Source organism: Palaemon carinicauda, chromosome 30 (assembly GCF_036898095.1).
Source record: "Palaemon carinicauda isolate YSFRI2023 chromosome 30, ASM3689809v2, whole genome shotgun sequence".
NCBI classification, from domain to species: Eukaryota; Metazoa; Arthropoda; class Malacostraca; order Decapoda; family Palaemonidae; genus Palaemon; species Palaemon carinicauda.
Window position 1 is genome coordinate 54,390,782 of NC_090754.1, and position 19,250 is coordinate 54,410,031.

The 19,250-nt window shown below is 43.8% G+C and overlaps 1 protein-coding gene across 1 annotated transcript in view; it reads right to left on the minus strand.

Annotated features, from left to right (window-relative positions):
* Positions 1 to 5,426: 5,426 nt before the first annotated feature.
* Positions 5,427 to 19,250, minus strand: part of mRpL38 (mitochondrial ribosomal protein L38) — a 64,251-nt gene continuing 50,427 nt past the window's right edge. Inside the window, exon 8 of the mRNA XM_068353793.1 lies at positions 5,427 to 5,798. Within this exon, the coding sequence (XP_068209894.1) occupies positions 5,501 to 5,798 (298 nt within the window). The 3' untranslated portion in view covers positions 5,427 to 5,500. The remainder of the gene's footprint in view (positions 5,799 to 19,250) is intronic.

Genomic DNA, 19,250 nt, shown 5'->3' on the forward strand with positions numbered 1-19,250 from the left:
TTAATAGATCAGTATTGTTGTAACTAATAGGTTATGACGAAATTAGTCCCCAACTTAAATTGTGCACCATAAATCTATCGTCAGTCTCCTCTGAAAGTTGTATATAATTTGTGTATATAATAGCTGAAATACAAAAAAACAATGGTATAGAGCAAAGGTACCATATTGACTGTTACAACTTGAATGTTATAAAGTATTAAATATAACTTAGAAAGTTTTAACATTGCTTTATACAATTATGCAAAAGTTAACCTGACACACTACAACCCTAATTTAAGGTCATATCAAAATAATAACCAAACCAACAGATCTGTTTTCTTTCTTTTCTATATAGAATGGTTACTCCAATATTCACAAATTAAATTTTGTACAGTGGACCCGTCAACATAATATACGCTACTATGCATTTCCAATCTTAAGGAAACTATCAATGTGTAAATATTCTCTCGTAAATGGGAGTTTTTGCTACAAAGCACCTCAGTAGCAAAGTGTTGGTGACCCTAAAGAATTATTTTATGGGAGTTTAATTATAGTATAACGGGAACACTGTGTCAGTATGCAACCGAGTTTACAAGTAGGTTGTTTACATGAGAGAAATTTGAATTTTTCTTTAGATGGTATATTTATTACTATACTCAATTTATTATAATGAGGCGCATTTGCACGGACTCGCAGCGGTGTTTTTGTAGCTCAGAAAAGTTTCCTGATCGCTGATTGGTTAGAGTCATCTTGTCCAACCAATCAGCGATCAGGAAACTTTTCCGAGCTAAAAGGGCACCCCTGCGAGTCGGTGCAAATCTGCCTCCCTAAAAAGAATTGACTATAGTAGTGATGATAGACCATTATGCTGCCTGCCCAAATATAAACTTTGCCACTACTGTTACAGGTATTATATTTACAGTCAAGTTAAACTCCGCTAACTTGAGAAAAATTACAAGACTTCCTATTTTGTCAAGTTTAATCTGCAATACGATTTTGGTTGTTCAGTACTTGGTACCTGCACTTTGCAGACCCACCTAAAAGGCATAGGAAATTAGTCTTATCCAATTTTGTTTACCAATACTTCACCACTTTTGCCAATATTACAACGATGCCTTTTATTTTCACACTCATTACCCATATTTACACAATTTTTGTATTGCTAAGTTGCCTATGGAAATTGATAAATGTCTAGGTATGTACTTAGTTCTTTAAATGTTAAAATATGCTATGCATGTTTCATCACTAACTAATTAAATGTCTTGGAGAAATACATTGTATTTCAGTGCTCCAGTAACTCTTTTAAAGTGTCATATAATATTGCACATGTTATATTTTTGCACTTTGAAATATTCTAAGTGTAATTATGGTATAAATGTTATATATTACCCAATAGACATTGCATGCTAAATACTGTATTAAAAAGCAAAATATCAACAACTTTTTGTTATATTGAATTTACTCGTGATAAATTGAAGCTTATCAATTGAAAAAAATAGCCATGAACTCACCAAGATAAACCTTCCAATAAATGAGTTAACAAAATAATATTTTAAACATGCAATTGTTTTGTTTAACAAGACATGGAACAATTACAAGAATAAACCAAATAATCTCTAACAAAAATCTCCTTAATGTTATTGATGTAATAAATTTTCCAGCAAAACATGAAATTAAATTTAAGAAATCAATTGTGAATTCACAACTATATTTATAATTACATGGAAAAAAACATCTGAATAAATTTTAATCTGTCTAAATTGGGTTGGCAGAATTTTATATACAACATAACTTATGTAAGTGGAACATACCCTCTATTTGCATGATAGAAAACTAACCTATAACTACTATATTTTCAAATATTGTACTGTATATTATATATGTATATAATTTTAATATCTATAATTTCTGGTTACTATATGACAATGTAAATAATAAAGTGTAATATATATTTTTAAAGAATATATAAGGACTGAAATTTTACTCTGTTGAGTCAGGAGCTTTAACTAATTTTTTATGTATAAAAGTATAAATAAAAAATAATTTCTTGTGTTGTTTCTTATTCAAATTTCATTGTTTTTTGTCCAATTTTTAAGAATTGTTGTAACAGAATCATAAGAATTTGCTAATGTATTCCCTCACTAATGATAGTGATGGGAACATAGCCTTTTGTGTATTAAAATATTTGGTCAAATAAAGAGTGTAACAGAAAAAATAAATAAGGCACATGTTAGCAATAGTTTATACTTCATCCAATTTTAAAATTTTAATCCTGGGTATTTGAAAAACTTCAGACTAGCAAAGAAATTACCATAATTAGTATAAAACATCAAGACAATAAAATTACCCTAGAAGACTTTTCTCTCAATCAGGGAAATCTCGATTGAACATACTGTATATACAGTGATCTAGACTGGTGACATCTTTAACCCTTTTTCCCTCAAAGGACGTACTGGTACGTTTCACAAAAGCCATCACTTTACCCCCATGGATGTACCGGTAGGTCCTTGCAAAAAAATGCTATAAAATTTTCATATTTTTGATAATTTTTTGAGAAAATTCAGGCATTTTCCAAGAGAATGAGACCAACCTGACCTCTCTATGACAAAAATTAATCCTGTTAGAGCAATTTAAAAAAAATGTGCTGGGAAAAAAATAACCCCCTGGGGGTTAAGGGTTGGAAATTTCCAAATAGCCTGGGGGTAAAAGGGTTAATATTTCAGGTAGTAAAATTTTCATTCCAAATTATCTAACCAGACAAGAACTTCCATATCAGTAATAGAAGTATCTTTCAAATACATTTAAGTGAAGAGTAATTTGCTATAGATGTTTTCAACAAAGGTATATTGCACTAACATTTCAACTCCAAAGTAAAACTTGTTATTGATCTGTGGCTTGTGAAAAAAGTTGAACCTGCAACTATAGTCCAGCTAAACAGATGAAAACATTGAATATAAAGGAATCTAAGACTCCATTTTAAAAAAATAAATACCATACAATGGATGACTTATTACTTAATCATAAAACAGAATGGAATTTTTTCTATATAAACCAATTTTCACCACCAGCATAATTCTGACTTGCGAAAGAAGCCCATGTCCTTGAATGCAAGGAAGTTGGTAATGAGGAGTTCAAACCTTAAGTAAACAGTCAAATTGAGATCAGTAACTGCAGAATGTTAAAAACAGTAAGGCCTAATGGTTCATGACTCAATGTATGTCAACTAAGAAACAGTACAATTAAATGAAATAAACTGAAGTACAATACTTAGCAAAGAATGTCAAAAGAACCAAGAAAAAAAGCCCCACACTGCTAATTCTGGGTGACTATCCATAGATGATGCAAAGTTCTTCGTAAAAATGTACCGAGAACCAAGTTTACAAAAGGCGTCCCAGAGAAAGTAAAGAAAGAAATGGTACGAGCGTTAGACTGTGTAAGACGTGTACAATATTGGCAATAACTACCCTAAGCCAACCTCCTTGGGGATCTGAAGATAAAAACAAAGGTAGAAGCCTATGCCTACAACTGTTCATCTAAATTGGGTCTCCAGTTGGAAGGATAACAACTATTCATGGTGATTTCTCATCTGAGGAACCAAAAACCCAAATGAAGTGACAATCAAATCCCCAATAGGTTTTGGTTACTTGCAGCTGATAACTCATTAAAGTGCATACATATTTGGGGCCCCCTTCAAGTCAGAGCAAATCCCCGCTCTTGTAAAGTTGTCTTCAAATTTTGAGAATAGCATTAAAGAATCTCCTTTAGGAAAGTCTCCTCTATGAAATAGAATACTTTCCAGGCCAGAACAAGTTGTTTCAACAGTGTTAAGGTCAAAGCTATGAGCCAAGCAATATGAAGAGAGAGACCAACTCATACTCATCACTGAAAGAGAATAACATGCAAACAACTACTCTCGGAGAGATGAAATGCATACAGGCTATTGAGCATCAAGCAAACTTGTTAGGGCCCAGTTCCATTGCTCTTGATTTGGGAACACTAAGAAATATTTTATACGAGGACATGCCTGTCGAACAGTCATGGTGCCGTCTTCTTTGACTGGATGACCTTCTGTTCTGATTATTCACCCTATTTGTGAAGAAGGAAGACTGAAGATCTTAAAGAGTTCTAGCTGAATAATCATGTTTCCTTCACTATGACCCCATGACCAACTTCACAGACAAGGCCTTAGATGTCAGGATGCCAGAAAACCTTAAATCAATCAAACAATCAACCACAGACAAGGAAGGTTGAAGACCTAAACAGGCCACAAGGCCACTTATTTAAAAAGAAATTTAACTCTCCCTTCAGCAGCAAAGCTCCCTTTAAAAGCTGCAAGTGGTAAAAAAGTATATGATTTCCAGTCTGAAACTAAAGATTTGGATGGCAATGGTTTTTCACCTGAGTTTCTCCAAAACAAGACGAGATGCATATCTGCTAGAAATATTATCCTCCATTTATGCAAGTTTTTTTTTTATAAAAAATAAATTAAATTTATACAGAGTTAAAATTTATTTTATATCAATAATTTATTCAGACTAATTCTTTGTAGAATCGATATAACTGAGATTGAGTAGAGTGGATAGAGGAAAATCCTTTTAAATTATAAAATTAATTCATAAAATTAATTCAAGATCACAAATGTTTAAGTAATTTGTATTTTTCCTAACATACTTACCTAGCGCGGCAAGATGTTGATCACGTCGCGATCAGAAACTTACTGACGATTCGACGACCTGAGCTAGCACACTTCCCGACCCCGGGTCGCCTCAGGGCACATACCACACTGCCTGAGGTTGACCCCGTAGAAAACGGAAAGAGGGTAAACTATACAAAAAGCTGGTCGGTTAGGTAGAGTTACCAGTAACTCCTAAGAAGGTAGTTCTAGGTCAGTAGGTTAGGAAAAATACAAATTCAAATGGCAAAGATCAAGTAAATCAAAGAGACCAAGTCAAATGAATTCTAATAAGTGAATGAATATTAACAAATACCTTCTTAGACTGTAGTGACAGGCCCATTCATCACTCACACTTAAAACAGAGAACGAAGAATGACAAGGCATTTGTGACTAGAAGTATTCAAGGTTAAACTATGCTAATGAGCATATATGCAAAAAATGTTTTCTATACAAGTTAATAACTCATTAAAGGAACATAAATTAATTCCTGGACTGGAGTTCTCTAAGGAATTATCTAAATGGAAGACAGCCTGTGAATAGTGGTTTTCACAAGCCCCTCTTGTATACACGACACCCACAAGGTGCTCGCGCGAGGGTAGTAACTTCTGCTTTCCATGCTTTTATCTTTCTCTGGTATATTTGGAAGATTTATATCAGAAAAGTGTAAAGAAGGACCCTTTTCACCGGCCGTCACAGGTCGCCCCAGAAATAAAATAATTACTTACCTACAATGCATGACCAAAAATGAGGGAAGATGAAAATAACCTGAGAATCTATAGTACAACAGATTTACTAAATACCACTTCTAAGTTATTTACAAAAGACAGTAGTACTGTTTTCCTCATATCAATACCTCCGAAACTTAGGCCTATCAGGTTCATATTCAATCTCAAACTTCTCAACGTATTCATCCATAATCTGCGGTGGTCTGTTCCGGCCCCTGAAGAGATCTCTGTATTTCCCGGTTCCTAAGCGTTCCCTTTTTATTTCCCTTTTCTTCCATGACGCAATATTCAGGTCTATGGGTATGCCAGCAGGGAATGGCAATCCGGGCGATTCTCTCTCAAGAGGATTGAGTTTTGCAAGACGTTTGAGAAGCATCTCTTTGTTCAGTTCCTTTGGGTGTTTATACCTGTCCATGTACCTGGAATTTTTTCAAGAACAATTTCACACAAATCTTCTGTTAATATTCCGTAAGTTCAATATCAAAGTATGTGAACTAACGAGTAAAATTATGAAAGTATGTGAACTAAGCAGTAAAAATATCAAATTATGTGTACTAAGGAGTAAAAATATCAAAGTATGTGAACTAAGGAGTAAAAACATCAATGTACGTGAACTAACAAGTAAAAATATCAAAGTATGTGAACTAACGAGTAAAAATATCACAGTATGTGAACTTACGAGTAAAATGACAAATTCGAAGATAATTTATATTTTTCCTAACCATACAAACCTTAGGTATTTACAAAGGGTATTACTTTTAGCGCAGCTGAAATGGCGAGCCATTAGAATTTTAACGAGGGTGTATTACCCCCGCGCTAGTTAGCGGGGGGGTAGGGGAGTGGTAGCTAGCTACCCCTCCTCCCCCTCACACACAGGTGAATACTCACTTTCACTTAGAGGTAGGACTTGTCTTGGGGGACAGGGCTGGCGGGCAAATATGTGTAAATAGCTAAGGTTTGTATGGTTAGGAAAAATACAAATTATCTTCGAATTTGTCATTTGTTCCGTAACCGAAAAACAAACCACGCTATTTACAAAGGGTGACTTATCCCTTAGGAAGGGTGGAAAGTCCCCAGCCATACTGGCTTTGGCTTTACCCGGGGACTCAGAATCCGAGTGAGTCGCACTCGAGAAAAGGAGTCCCTGCACCTCACAAGTTCCTTGCTCCGCAAGGAACCATGTGGCCTACGTAAGCTTGTGTGTGAAGGAAGAAGTGTGACTCGTCCTAGGCAGTTGACCTGGAGTTCCAGAAGGAACTCTGGGTTAGGACGTTCCCAATACCACCTCGTCAGGGTATGGGGGACGCGACAGTATTGACTCAATACTCGGAACACAAGGAAGCATGGTTTACCTGCAGAGGTTCGAGGTCAGCTATGCAGAGACCAGGATGCTGCTTCCCCGTAGAGGGGATGATGAAGAAAGAAGTAAGGGCCAGACATACTTCTTTCGTTCATGCAGACTAAAACCTGATAACAATGCCCTCAACCTTCTGCTACCTGTCCAAAAGGGAGCCTGAGGTTAGACCAGCTGTTGTGTAGCCACCACAGAGCGATAGAAAACGTATCGACTCCTGTGGGTCACGCCCTGCAGGAAGCGGGCTGCGAAGGTCATCAGACGCTTCCAGACTCCAGCTTGTAGCACCTGCGTCACAGAGTAGTATTACTCGAAGGCGAGGGACGTTGCGATGTATCCAACATCGTGCTGTAGGGCGACGTGACGGGGGAGGGTCTGAAGACAGGACGAGATGAATGTCCTTGAGTCCGGGCTGAAGAGGTATACTGGTGACTCTCCCCCCATGTCCTCCTTGTGTTCCCAAATCGGCTGCAACTGAGGACAAACTGCAGCTGTTCCCGGCGCTAACCTCTCGATTCCTTACTGGCAAGAAAGAGAAGGTCTTGGGACATCAGACACAGAATGGAGACTCGAAATCTTGAATGAATCGGACCGAAGGGCCGGGACCCTCAGATTCTGAGTCTAGCCAACAACTCAGGAGCGAGCCTGAGTGTTGCCTTCCCCTCTTCCTTAGAAAGGGGGGGTGTAGTAAGAGACCAAGAAGATTGCTTACACACTGGCCGTGGCCAGAGTGAGCAGAAGACCCAAGGCGGAAAACAATCCGAGGCCTGTCGTAAAAGGGTCTTGAGAAGATCTCTTAAAGGACTAAAAGTCCGAGCCATGCTCCAAGTTGGAGGTCTTCCTCCGACTAGGGCAGGGACGATCGTAGCTTCGCATGAGCGAGGATGGATCCAGCGGGCAGGAAAAAGTTATTCCTTTAAGCCTGAAGGTCAGGGAAAGGCTGAGCGACAGGCTTCATTGCCGAGAGCGGAAAGGAGTTTCCTCCCGCCGAAAGACAATAAGACCGTTATTGCTGGAGAAGAGGCCTCAAGGGAAGAGGTATATCTCCCACGGCACCAACCACCTTAGACTCTTCACTTTGCCTGGGAGACCCCTGTGGATGACTATCGCAGATGACGCGACCTCCGTACCGCGACTGTAGCGGGTTGTCTCTTCTAGAGGAGGAAGCGTAGTGTCTCCAGGCATGAAGCCGAAGCGACGCCCTGGTTCGGGAGAGATGTCGCAGTGTGGTTGCTTGAGTAGTCTGCGCCGTGGGAGAAGCTTTCCCGGGAGTTCCGTCAGGGGAAGCAGAGGGTCCAGAAACCGTTCTGCGCGTAGTCCCAGTGGAGCTCTCCCATTGAAAGGTTGACAGACAACCTGGTCTTGTTGAGGCCCATTGTCCGCAGACAAAAAGGAGGGAAGACGCAGGCGTCGAAGTTGTCCCACCATCACCGGAATGCATCTTGCCAGTGTCTCGGGGTCTGAGACTGGGGGGAAGACTAGCGGAAGCTTGAGGTTCCAAGCTGTCGCGATCAGGTCCCCCAGACCAGCACTTGCTGGTTACCCAAGGTCAAAGACCCCTAGGTACACTCTCTCTATGAGGCTCTGCTCGGATAGTCTGAGAGAAACATTCCCCTGCCTGGAATGAGAGAGCCGATGGTGGTATTGAGAGAATCTCAATCATCCCGGTATCTCTACTGCAAGATGTGAAGGTGTGAAAATGCGTCCCCTGCTGGTTAGAATGAAGTCGACGCGCAACGGGGAGACTCGGCGGGAGCTGTAGGATCTGAAGAGGGGCCAGACTAAGGCCCCTAAGCCTGCCTGAATGATGGAGAGGTATCCTTCAGGTCTTGACCATAGGCCTGGACCGGAACATGCCCCCCCCCCCCTTTCCTTTGACGAGTCCGAGAACCGCATCAAGAATGTGGGGAAAGGACGAGAATATCCACTACCATCAAGAGGCTCCATAGGTCAACACCCATTGCAGGTCTAATAGTTCCGCTGGTCCCATAGGGCCAGGGAGTCCGGTTAAACATTGTCTGAAGCCACCGGAACTTGGATCGCCCCACATGGAACTTATCCTGAGGCGACCGTTCGGACTATAGACGGGTCAATGAGGAAAGAAGAACTAGGAAACGTTCCAAGGTAGGGCTGAAAGCTCTGCTTGACTGAGAACAGGTACTGCGACTCTCCTCAGTCTTGCCACAGTCAACCGAAAGGAAGGCTCAGAGGATGTGGTAACAGAATCTGGCGTCCCCAGGTGGTCACCCATCCAAGTACCGACGTTGCTTAACCTCGCTGGATGGACGAGAAGCGTGGTTTCCAATGTGGTAAGGCGGTTGACTCAATATCATGGCCAGATACTCCAGATGTTGAGGCAGAGGAAGAGAAGGCTCCAAGCAAAATACCATGAGCCCACACTCATGGTAAGCATCCGGAAGCTTGTCCCGGCGCTGAGGAAGGTCGAAACCCGAGCCTACCGGAGTTGACCAGCCCTCCAAACAGCAGAGGAGGCGGAAGCCTGCACCTGAGCGGCCAAGAGGAAGGCAGGGAGAGTTCTCTGGGGAAACAAACCTGCTATGCCACGGCGGGATAGCCACACTGCATCATAAGCAGGAATACTTGCAGTCTAGGCTGAATTCGACGAGCACCCTGGAAGATGGATGGAATGGAAACTGAAAGTACCCGTCCTTCCGATCCAGGGTTTAAGGAGTCCTGTCGCCTCGTTACCAGTCTGATCGATTCTGCTGGCCGAAGTTTGTTTGACAAACTTGATCGGGGCTGAGAGGTCGACTATGGACATCCCCTCTCAGATCCTTCCTTACAAGAAAGGATCGACTGAGGGGGCCGGGGGTGAAGCCGTCGATGATCCTAAGGAAGACCTTCGCTTAAGGTATGGATCATTCTGCCCAACCGGGCAACTCTGCTGACGCTATGGCATAGAGGTTCAGAGACACTGAATTCGCTGACAGAGACGGCAGGCGCGATATCCTTGGCTACTCACAGAGAATATGCGGGAATGGGCATCGGGAAGCTGTCATTCGGATGATTGATTGATTGATTGAAAGTTTTCTGGCATCCTGACATCTAAGGTCATTGACGCCGATACCATTTACTGTATATGAAAATTAAAAGAGAATTCGATTAAAACCATAAAAATTAAGAAGTCATTAAAATAGTTAAATAGTTTTCAGAAGACCTGCTTCTGAAATAAATCTAAAAATTCCGCTCGCATAGTAAGACACATCATGTCCAAGAATCTTGGCAAGGATAAACCTGCCATCCTCACCTCGAGCCTCAAACAGATATCTATTTCTTAAGTTAGTGAAATTAGGGCATTCGGTCAACAAATGCCTCACTGTTAAAGGTACTAAGCAGTCCTCGCAATACGGTTGGTGTTGGCCCTTCAGCAGAAACTCGTGTGTCAACCGTGTGTGACCAATACGGAGACGACAAAGAGTCGTCTCCCATTTTCGGGGAATCATGTTATACCTCCAAGGTGATATGATATTTGTTACTTCCCTCATTTTATTGCCGTCTTGACTGTCCCAGTGCTGTTGCCATTTATCACAAACCAATTTCTTGATGTAAGGTAGGAGATCGTTACATGGAATGGGATACCTCCTTGGTAGCAACTCGGATGCCGCATTCTTCGCCAGTAAATCTGCCTTCTCATTCCCAGACACACCTACATGTGCTGGAACCCAACAAAATCGAACAGTTATACCTTTCCGTCCAATAATAAAAAGCCATTCTAAAATCTTTAAAACTAGAGGGTTACTAGAATTAAAAACTTCTAAAGCTTGAAGAACACTCCTTGCATCACTAAAAATTGTAAAATTACCCTCCTTTTCCAACGCTATTTTCTCAATAGCGGTTAATATGCCATACAGTTCGGCAGTAAATATGGAAGCTGTTAGAGGAAGTGCACCTCTACAATTAAAATCATTACTATGTACTCCAAATCCAACGCCAGCATCAGATTTGGAGCCATCAGTATATATAAAAGTCGATCCCCTATGTTCTTCGACATGTTCCATAAAAAGAGACCTGGATTCTAAGTCAGTCATATTCTTCTTAACTCCAATAAAGTATTTACAAAAAGATATGTCAGGTAATTTCCATGGAGGCGTTGATGATACCTTGAATGGAAGTACCTTATTTCTAATTATATCCAGACTATTTAAAAATCGTTTCACCCGAAAGCCATAAGGTTGAGGAGATTTTGGGTGCAACTCAAAGTATGATGCGTGTCTTACAAGGCTTGCAGTCTGAAAGGCTAGAGAGCTAGGGAGTCTTTGCAATCTAAACCAATACCGAAGAATGGAAGACATTCGGTAAAGGTCTAGAGGTAACTCCCCAGCATCAACAAGGAGACTTGGGATAGGCGAGGTTTTAAAAGCTCCAGTAGATAATCTAATACCTGCATGATGTATCGAGTCTAATATTTTTAACCGGCTTGGGGTGGCTGAAGAATATACCTCACAACCATAACTAATTTTGGAAAAAATCAAGGCCTTGTATAATTTTAAAATAGTATTGCGGTCTGCCCCCCATGATGTATGGGACAATACTTTTAAGATATTCAGAGCTTCAACACATTTAGCTTTTAGCGCTTTTAGGTGAGAAACCCATGTAAGTCTACAGTCAAATATCAAACCTAAAAATTTGGTTTCCGATACACATGGTATCCGTTGACCTTTAATGTATATATCCGGGTCTGGATGTACTCCCCGGATACGACAAAAATGGACAATGGTAGTTTTACTTGTCGAGAACTTAAATCCATTCATGTCAGCCCACTGGATAATTTTATCAATAGAGAGTTGGATTTTTCTCTCAACCATTGCCATTCTAGTGCCAGCAAATGATATTGAGAGATCATCCACAAATAGTGTTGAGAGAACATCCTGGGGAATGGCTGAGGATATCCCATTAATTGCTAGTGCAAAAAGGGTTACACTCAGCACACTACCCTGAGGAACTCCTTCTTCCTGGCACTTACTCTCTGATAGAGTTTCCCCCACTCTCACTTGAAAAACTCTACGTGAAAGAAATGCCTGAATAAATAGTGGCAGCTCTCCTCTCAATCCCAATTCATGAATGGTTTTAAGAATACCATATCTCCATGTGGTATCATATGCCTTTTCAAGGTCAAAAAATACTGTAACATGGTGCTGTTTGGAAGCAAAGGCTTCACAAATAGATGACTCAAGTCGTATCAACACATCAGTCGTTGAGTGCATTTTTCGGAATCCACATTGAATCGGTGATAAAATACCTTTCTTTTCAAGGTACCATATCAGCCTTGCATTGACCATCTTCTCCATGATTTTACATAAACAAGATGTCAATGCAATAGGACGATAGTTTACTGCTAAAAACTTGTCTTTACCGGGTTTTAAAAAGCCTAAAATAATGGCTAGTTCCCAAACACTTGGGTAGCTATGATCATGCCATATTCTATTAATAATGCTTAAAATAAATAGCTTTGTATTAAAATGTACATGTTTAATCATTGCATATGGAATTTCATCGGGTCCAGGGGCTGTATCGTTGCAATGAGCAAGTGCGGAATCAAATTCTCTTTCAGTGAAAGGAGAATTATACGACTCTTCCCTTCTTGTTGCAAAATTTAAAATTTTCTTTTCTTCAGTGCTCCTATACTGGTGACCAGGGGCTCCTTCACACTTGCTGGATACTTTTGAAAAATGATTAGCCAGGGCATTGCTAACTTCATTTGCTTCAGTTACATACTGGCCATTCACCTTCAACACTGGTGGTGGGTTGGGGGTGAATTTGCCAGCTATCTTTTTTACTTTCCTCCACACAGAAGATGGTGGTGTTCTACTGTTAATAGAGGAAACAAAAGAGATCCATGACTGGCGCCTTGCTTCTTTCATGGCACGACGGAACTGTGCTCTACATTTCTTGTACATTATTAAATTCTCATCAGTTCTGCGTCTACACAATCGTGTTAGAGATCTTCTTGTGGCTCTGTGGAGTGCAGTTAGTTCTGAAGACCACCACGGGACTGGTCGTCGTTTGAATAACCCTGTTGTTTTGGGAATTGAATTGACTCCTGCTGTATGAAGAGTTCCATTCAGTAGGTCTATGGCATCATCAACACTTTCAAACTGTTCTGCTCTCCCTTCGATTTCACTTAGCTCACAAAATTTAACCCAGTCTGCCTTGTCTAGATTCCAACGTGGCAATCTTTGCAAAGGCGGACCCTTGTTGGTGTTTATAATGATTGGTGCATGATCACTAGTATGCCAATCATCTAATGTCCTCCAATCAAAATCAAGAAGGCAGTTAGAGCTTGCAATTGAAAGGTCAATGCATGACAAAGTACCTGTCTGAACATGAAAGTGTGTGGGCTCTCCTGTATTAAGGAGCCCCACATCCTCATTCTCCACAATTGATGAGATAATATTGCCCCTTGTGTTGGCCAAAACATCACCCCATAAAGGATGTCTACCATTCATATCTCCCAGTAAGAGAAATGGTTGAGGGAGTTGTTGAATGACCTCTGCTAAGTCATCATATAAAATAATATCATTTGGAGGTAAGTACAGAGAGCAAATTGTATATTTTCTCCCTATATCAATTTGTACAACAACTGCCTGCAGGGTTGTACGTATAGACATAGGTATTTGGGGAACATCTCGACGAATGTATACAAGACTTCCGCCATGGCTCCCTGATTGTTGATTATATGGTGTTCTATAGCTAACATACTCTCGAGGACTAGGAGTGTTAGAATCAAGCATACCTTCCTGTAGACATACAATTATGGGGGAATGCTCATGAATTAGGAGCTTAAGTTCTTCATATTTGGCCCTCAAACCCTGACAGTTCCATTGCAAAATGGAGGAGAAAACTATGGATTATTTCTGGAAGACATCTTGGATGAGGTCTTCCCATTAGCAGTTTTTAATCTAACATTATTACCTGTAGGTTTCTTCAGAGGTGGTCTTGTTATAATGGGTTTTATGTTTGTGTTTTTCTTTGCATCCTTTTGATCTATTTGTTGAGGTGGATGGTGGACCTCAACTTGAATTTCTGATTTATTCAGTTTATCTTCTGGTCCATTAGAAACATCAACAGACAAAACATCAAATTTATTTGATGTCATAACCTTGACGTTTCTAATGGAGGGTGGAGAGAGAGAAGGAGGTCTCTCTCTTTTCCTATTTATCAGTGGTGAGGATTTACCAGGTTTTTGCACCTTCCCTACCACAGGTGCACCTGGTAACTTTGTTTCGGGTGGAACTTCCATCAAATCAGGCAAGGACATGGCCTGAGAGAGGTTAGCACTATTGTTGGTAATGGGGGATGAAGTTTGTATAGAAGTGGGCAGTGTTGCAGTTTTAATACACAGTGGTAAAGCCTTGGAAGGCAATATGCTTACCTTGTCACGTAAAACTCTACTATCATTAAATGATGTATTTCCTTTTTGGGAATTACTGGCAACACTATGTGGGTTCGATGTCTCCTGTGGTATATTTTCTCTTGATTTCAGTGCATTTGCATAGCTGTTTGGTTTTTTCAGTAGTCTTTTGGCGTGTCCTACACTTATGTGTTCTACACTGGATTTGTTGAGGGCTGCTTCTTCAAACTTATAAATCTCGCAGCTCCTGTCAGTGGATTTATGGTTTGAATTGCAATTCAAACAGCTGGGCTCAAGTGTACACTCTCCATGATAGGGACTGGCACAGATGCTACACATTTTTTCATTTTTACAAACTTTAGAAGGATGTCCAAATTTGAAACATTTGAAGCATTGTAAGGGCTTTTGTTTAAAAGGTCGAACTTTTATTCTTTCATTTTCAATATCGATGTGGAAAGGCACATCAGCATCCTGGAAAGTAAGAATAATCATTGACGTCCCAGGAATCTTATGGACTTTCCACACTGTTAATGGGCACATGGCTAGTATTTCCTCTTCTGTAAATTCGTAAAGATCTTTATTGAAGACTACTCCCCTTCCATAACTAAAGTTTAGGTGGGGTTTGACATCTAACATATCCTCATCACTGTTTGTCGTAAGGTTAGACAGTATTACTGATTGCGTGAATGATTTAGCATGGATTAGGAAGCTATTTTTCCCAAAGCGAGATATATCACCAGGTGCAATGGTTCCTACCTTTTTCTGAATTAGTTTGCTAATTTTAAAATAATTCCCATTACTCCCTTTAGGCTCGGCAACAAGCCACATTGGTGGTTTCGGCTTTCTTTGGGGGAGCATAGTTAAATCTATATCTTTCTCAAACCAGTCAGCAGGTCTATATACATCCAAACTGTTTGGTATCTTATCACATAGGGCACCCATGACATTTAGGTTATTAATTTTGATATCATTGATGTTACATATTGCATTGAATGCTTCTTCATGATTATTATAAGTTATCCATGAATGCCATTTTTCATTTTCAAGTTTCATTCTAATTTCTTTTATCATTCCATAGCATCTAAATGCTTTATATATCATATCATAATCAGTATTTATTGGAATTTGGGTAACATGAAGAATTCTTAGTTTCCCTTTGTTACCCGACTTAATTGGTTTTGAAACATTAGTAGAGGGGTCCTTTTTTGTTCCTAAGTCATCAACAGAATTTTCCTTAATTGAATTAGCAGAAGTCGTCAACAGTGCCGGGGGGGAGTCAGCAAATCCAGGGGATGGGGAGTCAGCATTTGAAGGGTCCATATTTAAGGGTGGGATTTTCAGGTTTTTGTTGTTGTTTGGTTGGGGTACCTGCTTGAGAATTATAAGAAAGTATCATACGTTGGAAAGGAAATTTGTATTCTCCACTATCGGCACAATGAGAGTATACTTCCCAGATGGTCCACTCCATACCCTACCCGAAGGATAGCATCAAAACAGATATAGAGGCACAGGTGTAAGCTAAACCCGCCTGTTAGGACTGAGACCAAAGTAATATGGAATCATCCTCCCCATATCTGTAATGATGGGCTTCCGGCCAAAAGCCAAGAGTCCCACCTCAAGGATTGGATCCCCCTGGATTCCGATGACCCAACCCTCGAGAGTAGTTCCGCCAAAAAGGTCCAAACCATCTTTGGGATGGCTGAGATCATCCAATACTCTCATATATAGCTTTGAATGCGAATACCTCCCAACCGTGATCCCTTCTCCCATTCATCTAAGCAGGCAGTAATAACGAATGTGGAAATATCCACGCCATTTAAATAAAATAGAAAAAAAAAAAAATAAATAAATAAATGAGCAAATAGAATAAATAAATATATATATATGCATACATCTACATATATATATATAAGTAAGAAAGATAATAATCATAGAGATAGGACAGCAAGATGAAAGAAAGTTGATGAAATTAGGAGAAGGTCGAAGTAATATTAAGCAAAAGAAAAAGATGAAAGAGAGAAATTTAGATTCGAACTGGGGGAGCAATTTCCCGAAGTTCGAGAGCCCTCTTGCCCGTCACCAAGATTCAGCACGGGAATGAAATGCCGTGCTGAAGCTCAATGACTTCGTCAAGGCATTCTCTCATTAAGAGGGACATTCGGATGAGTAACCTTAAGCATCCTCCCAGCGAAAAACCTGCAATCCTAGAGTTCGTGAACTCCTTTTAGGACTATGCCCCCCTGGGGGAGTCTCCCGTGCCATCTGTTCCTGACAGGAGAAAACTGCAATTGGACACTTTGTCCCAGTTGTCGTAGCCGATAACTTAGGCCGACGTGGTTGAAAGAAAAGGCGCTGGAGCCCTGCAGGGTCTGGAAGAAAGCGCCTTGGAGGAGTGAAACCGGAAGTCGATTTACTCCGCACAGCAGCTCTCTAAGTCTCTGTCCTTGGGCACAAACAAACTCTTCTCAAGGATGGAAGGGTGTCTGAGGTCGTCGACCTCCACAGATGAGACACCCGAAGGAAGCCCTCAGTCAGCGTGTCCAGATGGTACAACATCGAGCTTGTCCGCAAGTTAGATACTTAACGACGAAAGGCCAAGGTGCCTGAGCTCGAGAGGAGGAAAGTACCCTTGATCTTCCTGTAGCTTCCTTGAACCAAACCTCGGGCCGTAACCGAGGAGGGAAAGAACCTGGTAAGCTCCCAGAGGAAGAGGTAAGCAGTCACCCCTTGTCCGATGGAGAAATCTCGAACGGAAAGCCCCCCCCGCCAAAAATCCTTCCAGGGAATGACGGGGAAGGGCTAACCCAGGTTCAGGAATAGAGGAGTGTTGCTCAGATCTCCCTAAGTTTCTCCTATTCTTGCAAGTGCCATGCTCTGTGTTTACGGGGTGAGACAGTGTTCTGGAAATATGCTCCAGAAGAACTCGCCAGGCTGGTCATGCTGCGAAAACCCCATTGGGAATCGTGGTCGCAATTGCCCTGGAGCTCGCGCGACGGGAATTCCTGGTGGTCGGCGGGCGATAACCCATAGACGAGCAATGGATACTGCAAGAAATAAGCCGACATTTGTGCGAAGAAACACTGTAGGTTCGCGCGATGGAAAAAAACCGTTGGTTCGCGCGTGGGCGAACATTGGAGAGCATGAGCGTAGACGTGCAGGCACGTGGGCATGTGGGCATGTGGGCGCGCAGGCGAGTGGTCGCGCGGTTGCACGGGCGAGCGGTCGCGCGGTTGCACGGGCGAGCGGTCGCGCGGTTGCGCGGGCGAGCGGTCGCGCGGTTGCGCGGGCGAGCGGTCGCGCGGTTGCGCGGGCGAGCGGTCGCGCGGTTGCGCGGGCGAGCGGTCGCGCGGGCGCGCGGGCGAGCGGTCGCGCGGGCGCGCAGGCGAGCGGGCGCGCAGGCGAGCGGGCGCGCAGGCGAGCGGGCGCGCAGGCGAGCGGGCGCGCAGGCGAGCGGGCGCGCAGGCGAGCGGTCACGCAGGCGAGCGGTCACGCGGGCGCGCAGGCGAGCGGTCACGCGGGCGCGCAGGCGAGCGGTCACGCGGGCGCGCAGGCGAGCGGTCACGCGGGCGCGCAGGCGAGCGGTCACGCGGGCGCGCAGGCGAGCGGTCACGCGGGCGCGCAGGCGAGCGGTCACGCGGGCGCGCAGGCGAGCGGTCACGCGGGCGCGCAGGCGAGCGGTCACGCGGGCGCGCAGGCGAGCGGTCACGCGGGCGCGCAGGCGAGCGGTCACGCGGGCGCGCAGGCGAGCGGTCACGCGGGCGCGCAGGCGAGCGGTCACGCGGGCGCGCAGGCGAGCGGTCGTGAGGGTGGGCAGGTGGATGAGAGTGAGTCCGAGGCGGCGAACGCAAGCGTTAGCGCGATGGCGAGGAAACGCGCTGCCGCGTGGGCGAGGAGGACTGCTGGCGATATGGATCAACAAGCGATCGGTGGTGAGCTGGTGAGCGCTAACGCGCAGGTTGGCGATGGCGCGTTGTGATATGCCGACGCGATGGTCGAGCAGTATGCGCAGGTGAGCGATCGTGCAATGGCGAGCAGTATGCGAAGGTGAGCGATCGCGAGCAGTGATCAGCATGCGCAGGGTCGCGCGATGGTGATCAGTATGCGCAGGGTCGCGTGATGGTGATCAGCATGCCAGGGTCGCGCGATGGCGATCAGCATGCGCAGGTTAGCGGTCGCGCGATGGCGAACAGCATCTGCAGGTGGGCGATCGCGCGATGGCGAACAGCATCTGCAGGTGGGCGATCGCGTGATGGCGAACAGCATACGCAGTTGAGGGTCGCGCGATGGTGATCAGCATGCGCAGTGTTGAGCGATGGTGATCAGCATCCGCAGGTGTGTGGTCGCGCAATGGCGATCAGCATCCGCAGTTGAGGGTCGTGCGATGGCGATCAGCATTCGCAGGTGAGGGTCGCGCGATGGCGATCAGCATCCGCCGTTGAGGGTCGCGCGATGGCGATCAGCATTCGCAGGTGAGGGTCGCGCGATGGCGATCAGCATCCGCCGTTGAGGGTCGCGCGATGGCGATCAGCATCCGCCGTCGAGGGTCGCGCGATGGCGATCAGCATCCGCCGTTGAGGGTCTCGCGATGGTGATCAGCATCCGCAGTTGAGGGTCGCGCGATGGTGATCAGCATCCGCCGTTGAGGGTCGCGCGATGGTGATCAGCATCCGCCGTTGAGGGTCGCGCGATGGTGATCAGCATCCGCAGTTAAGGGTCGCGCGATGGTGATCAGCATCCGCCGTTGAGGGTCGCGCGATGGTGATCAGCATCCGCAGTTGAGGGTCGCGCGATGGTGATCAGCATCCGCCGTTGAGGGTCGCGCGATGGTGATCAGCATCCGCCGTTGAGGGTCGCGCGATGGCGATCAGCATCCGCAGTTGAGGGTTGCGCGATGGCGATCAGCATCCGCAGTTGAGGGTTGTGCGATGGCGATCAGCATCCGCAGTTGAGGGTCGCGCGATGGCGATCAGCATGCGCAGGTGAGATAGTAGCTGGCGAACCATGTTCCTTCAGAAGTGATGGAGAACGTTGGCGTGCCGGCTGTAACACACTTGGGCGATCCGGAGATCACTGGCGAGCTGATGATCGCTGGCGGGCTGATGATCGCTGACGAGCTGATGATCGCTGACGAGCAGAAGGCTACGC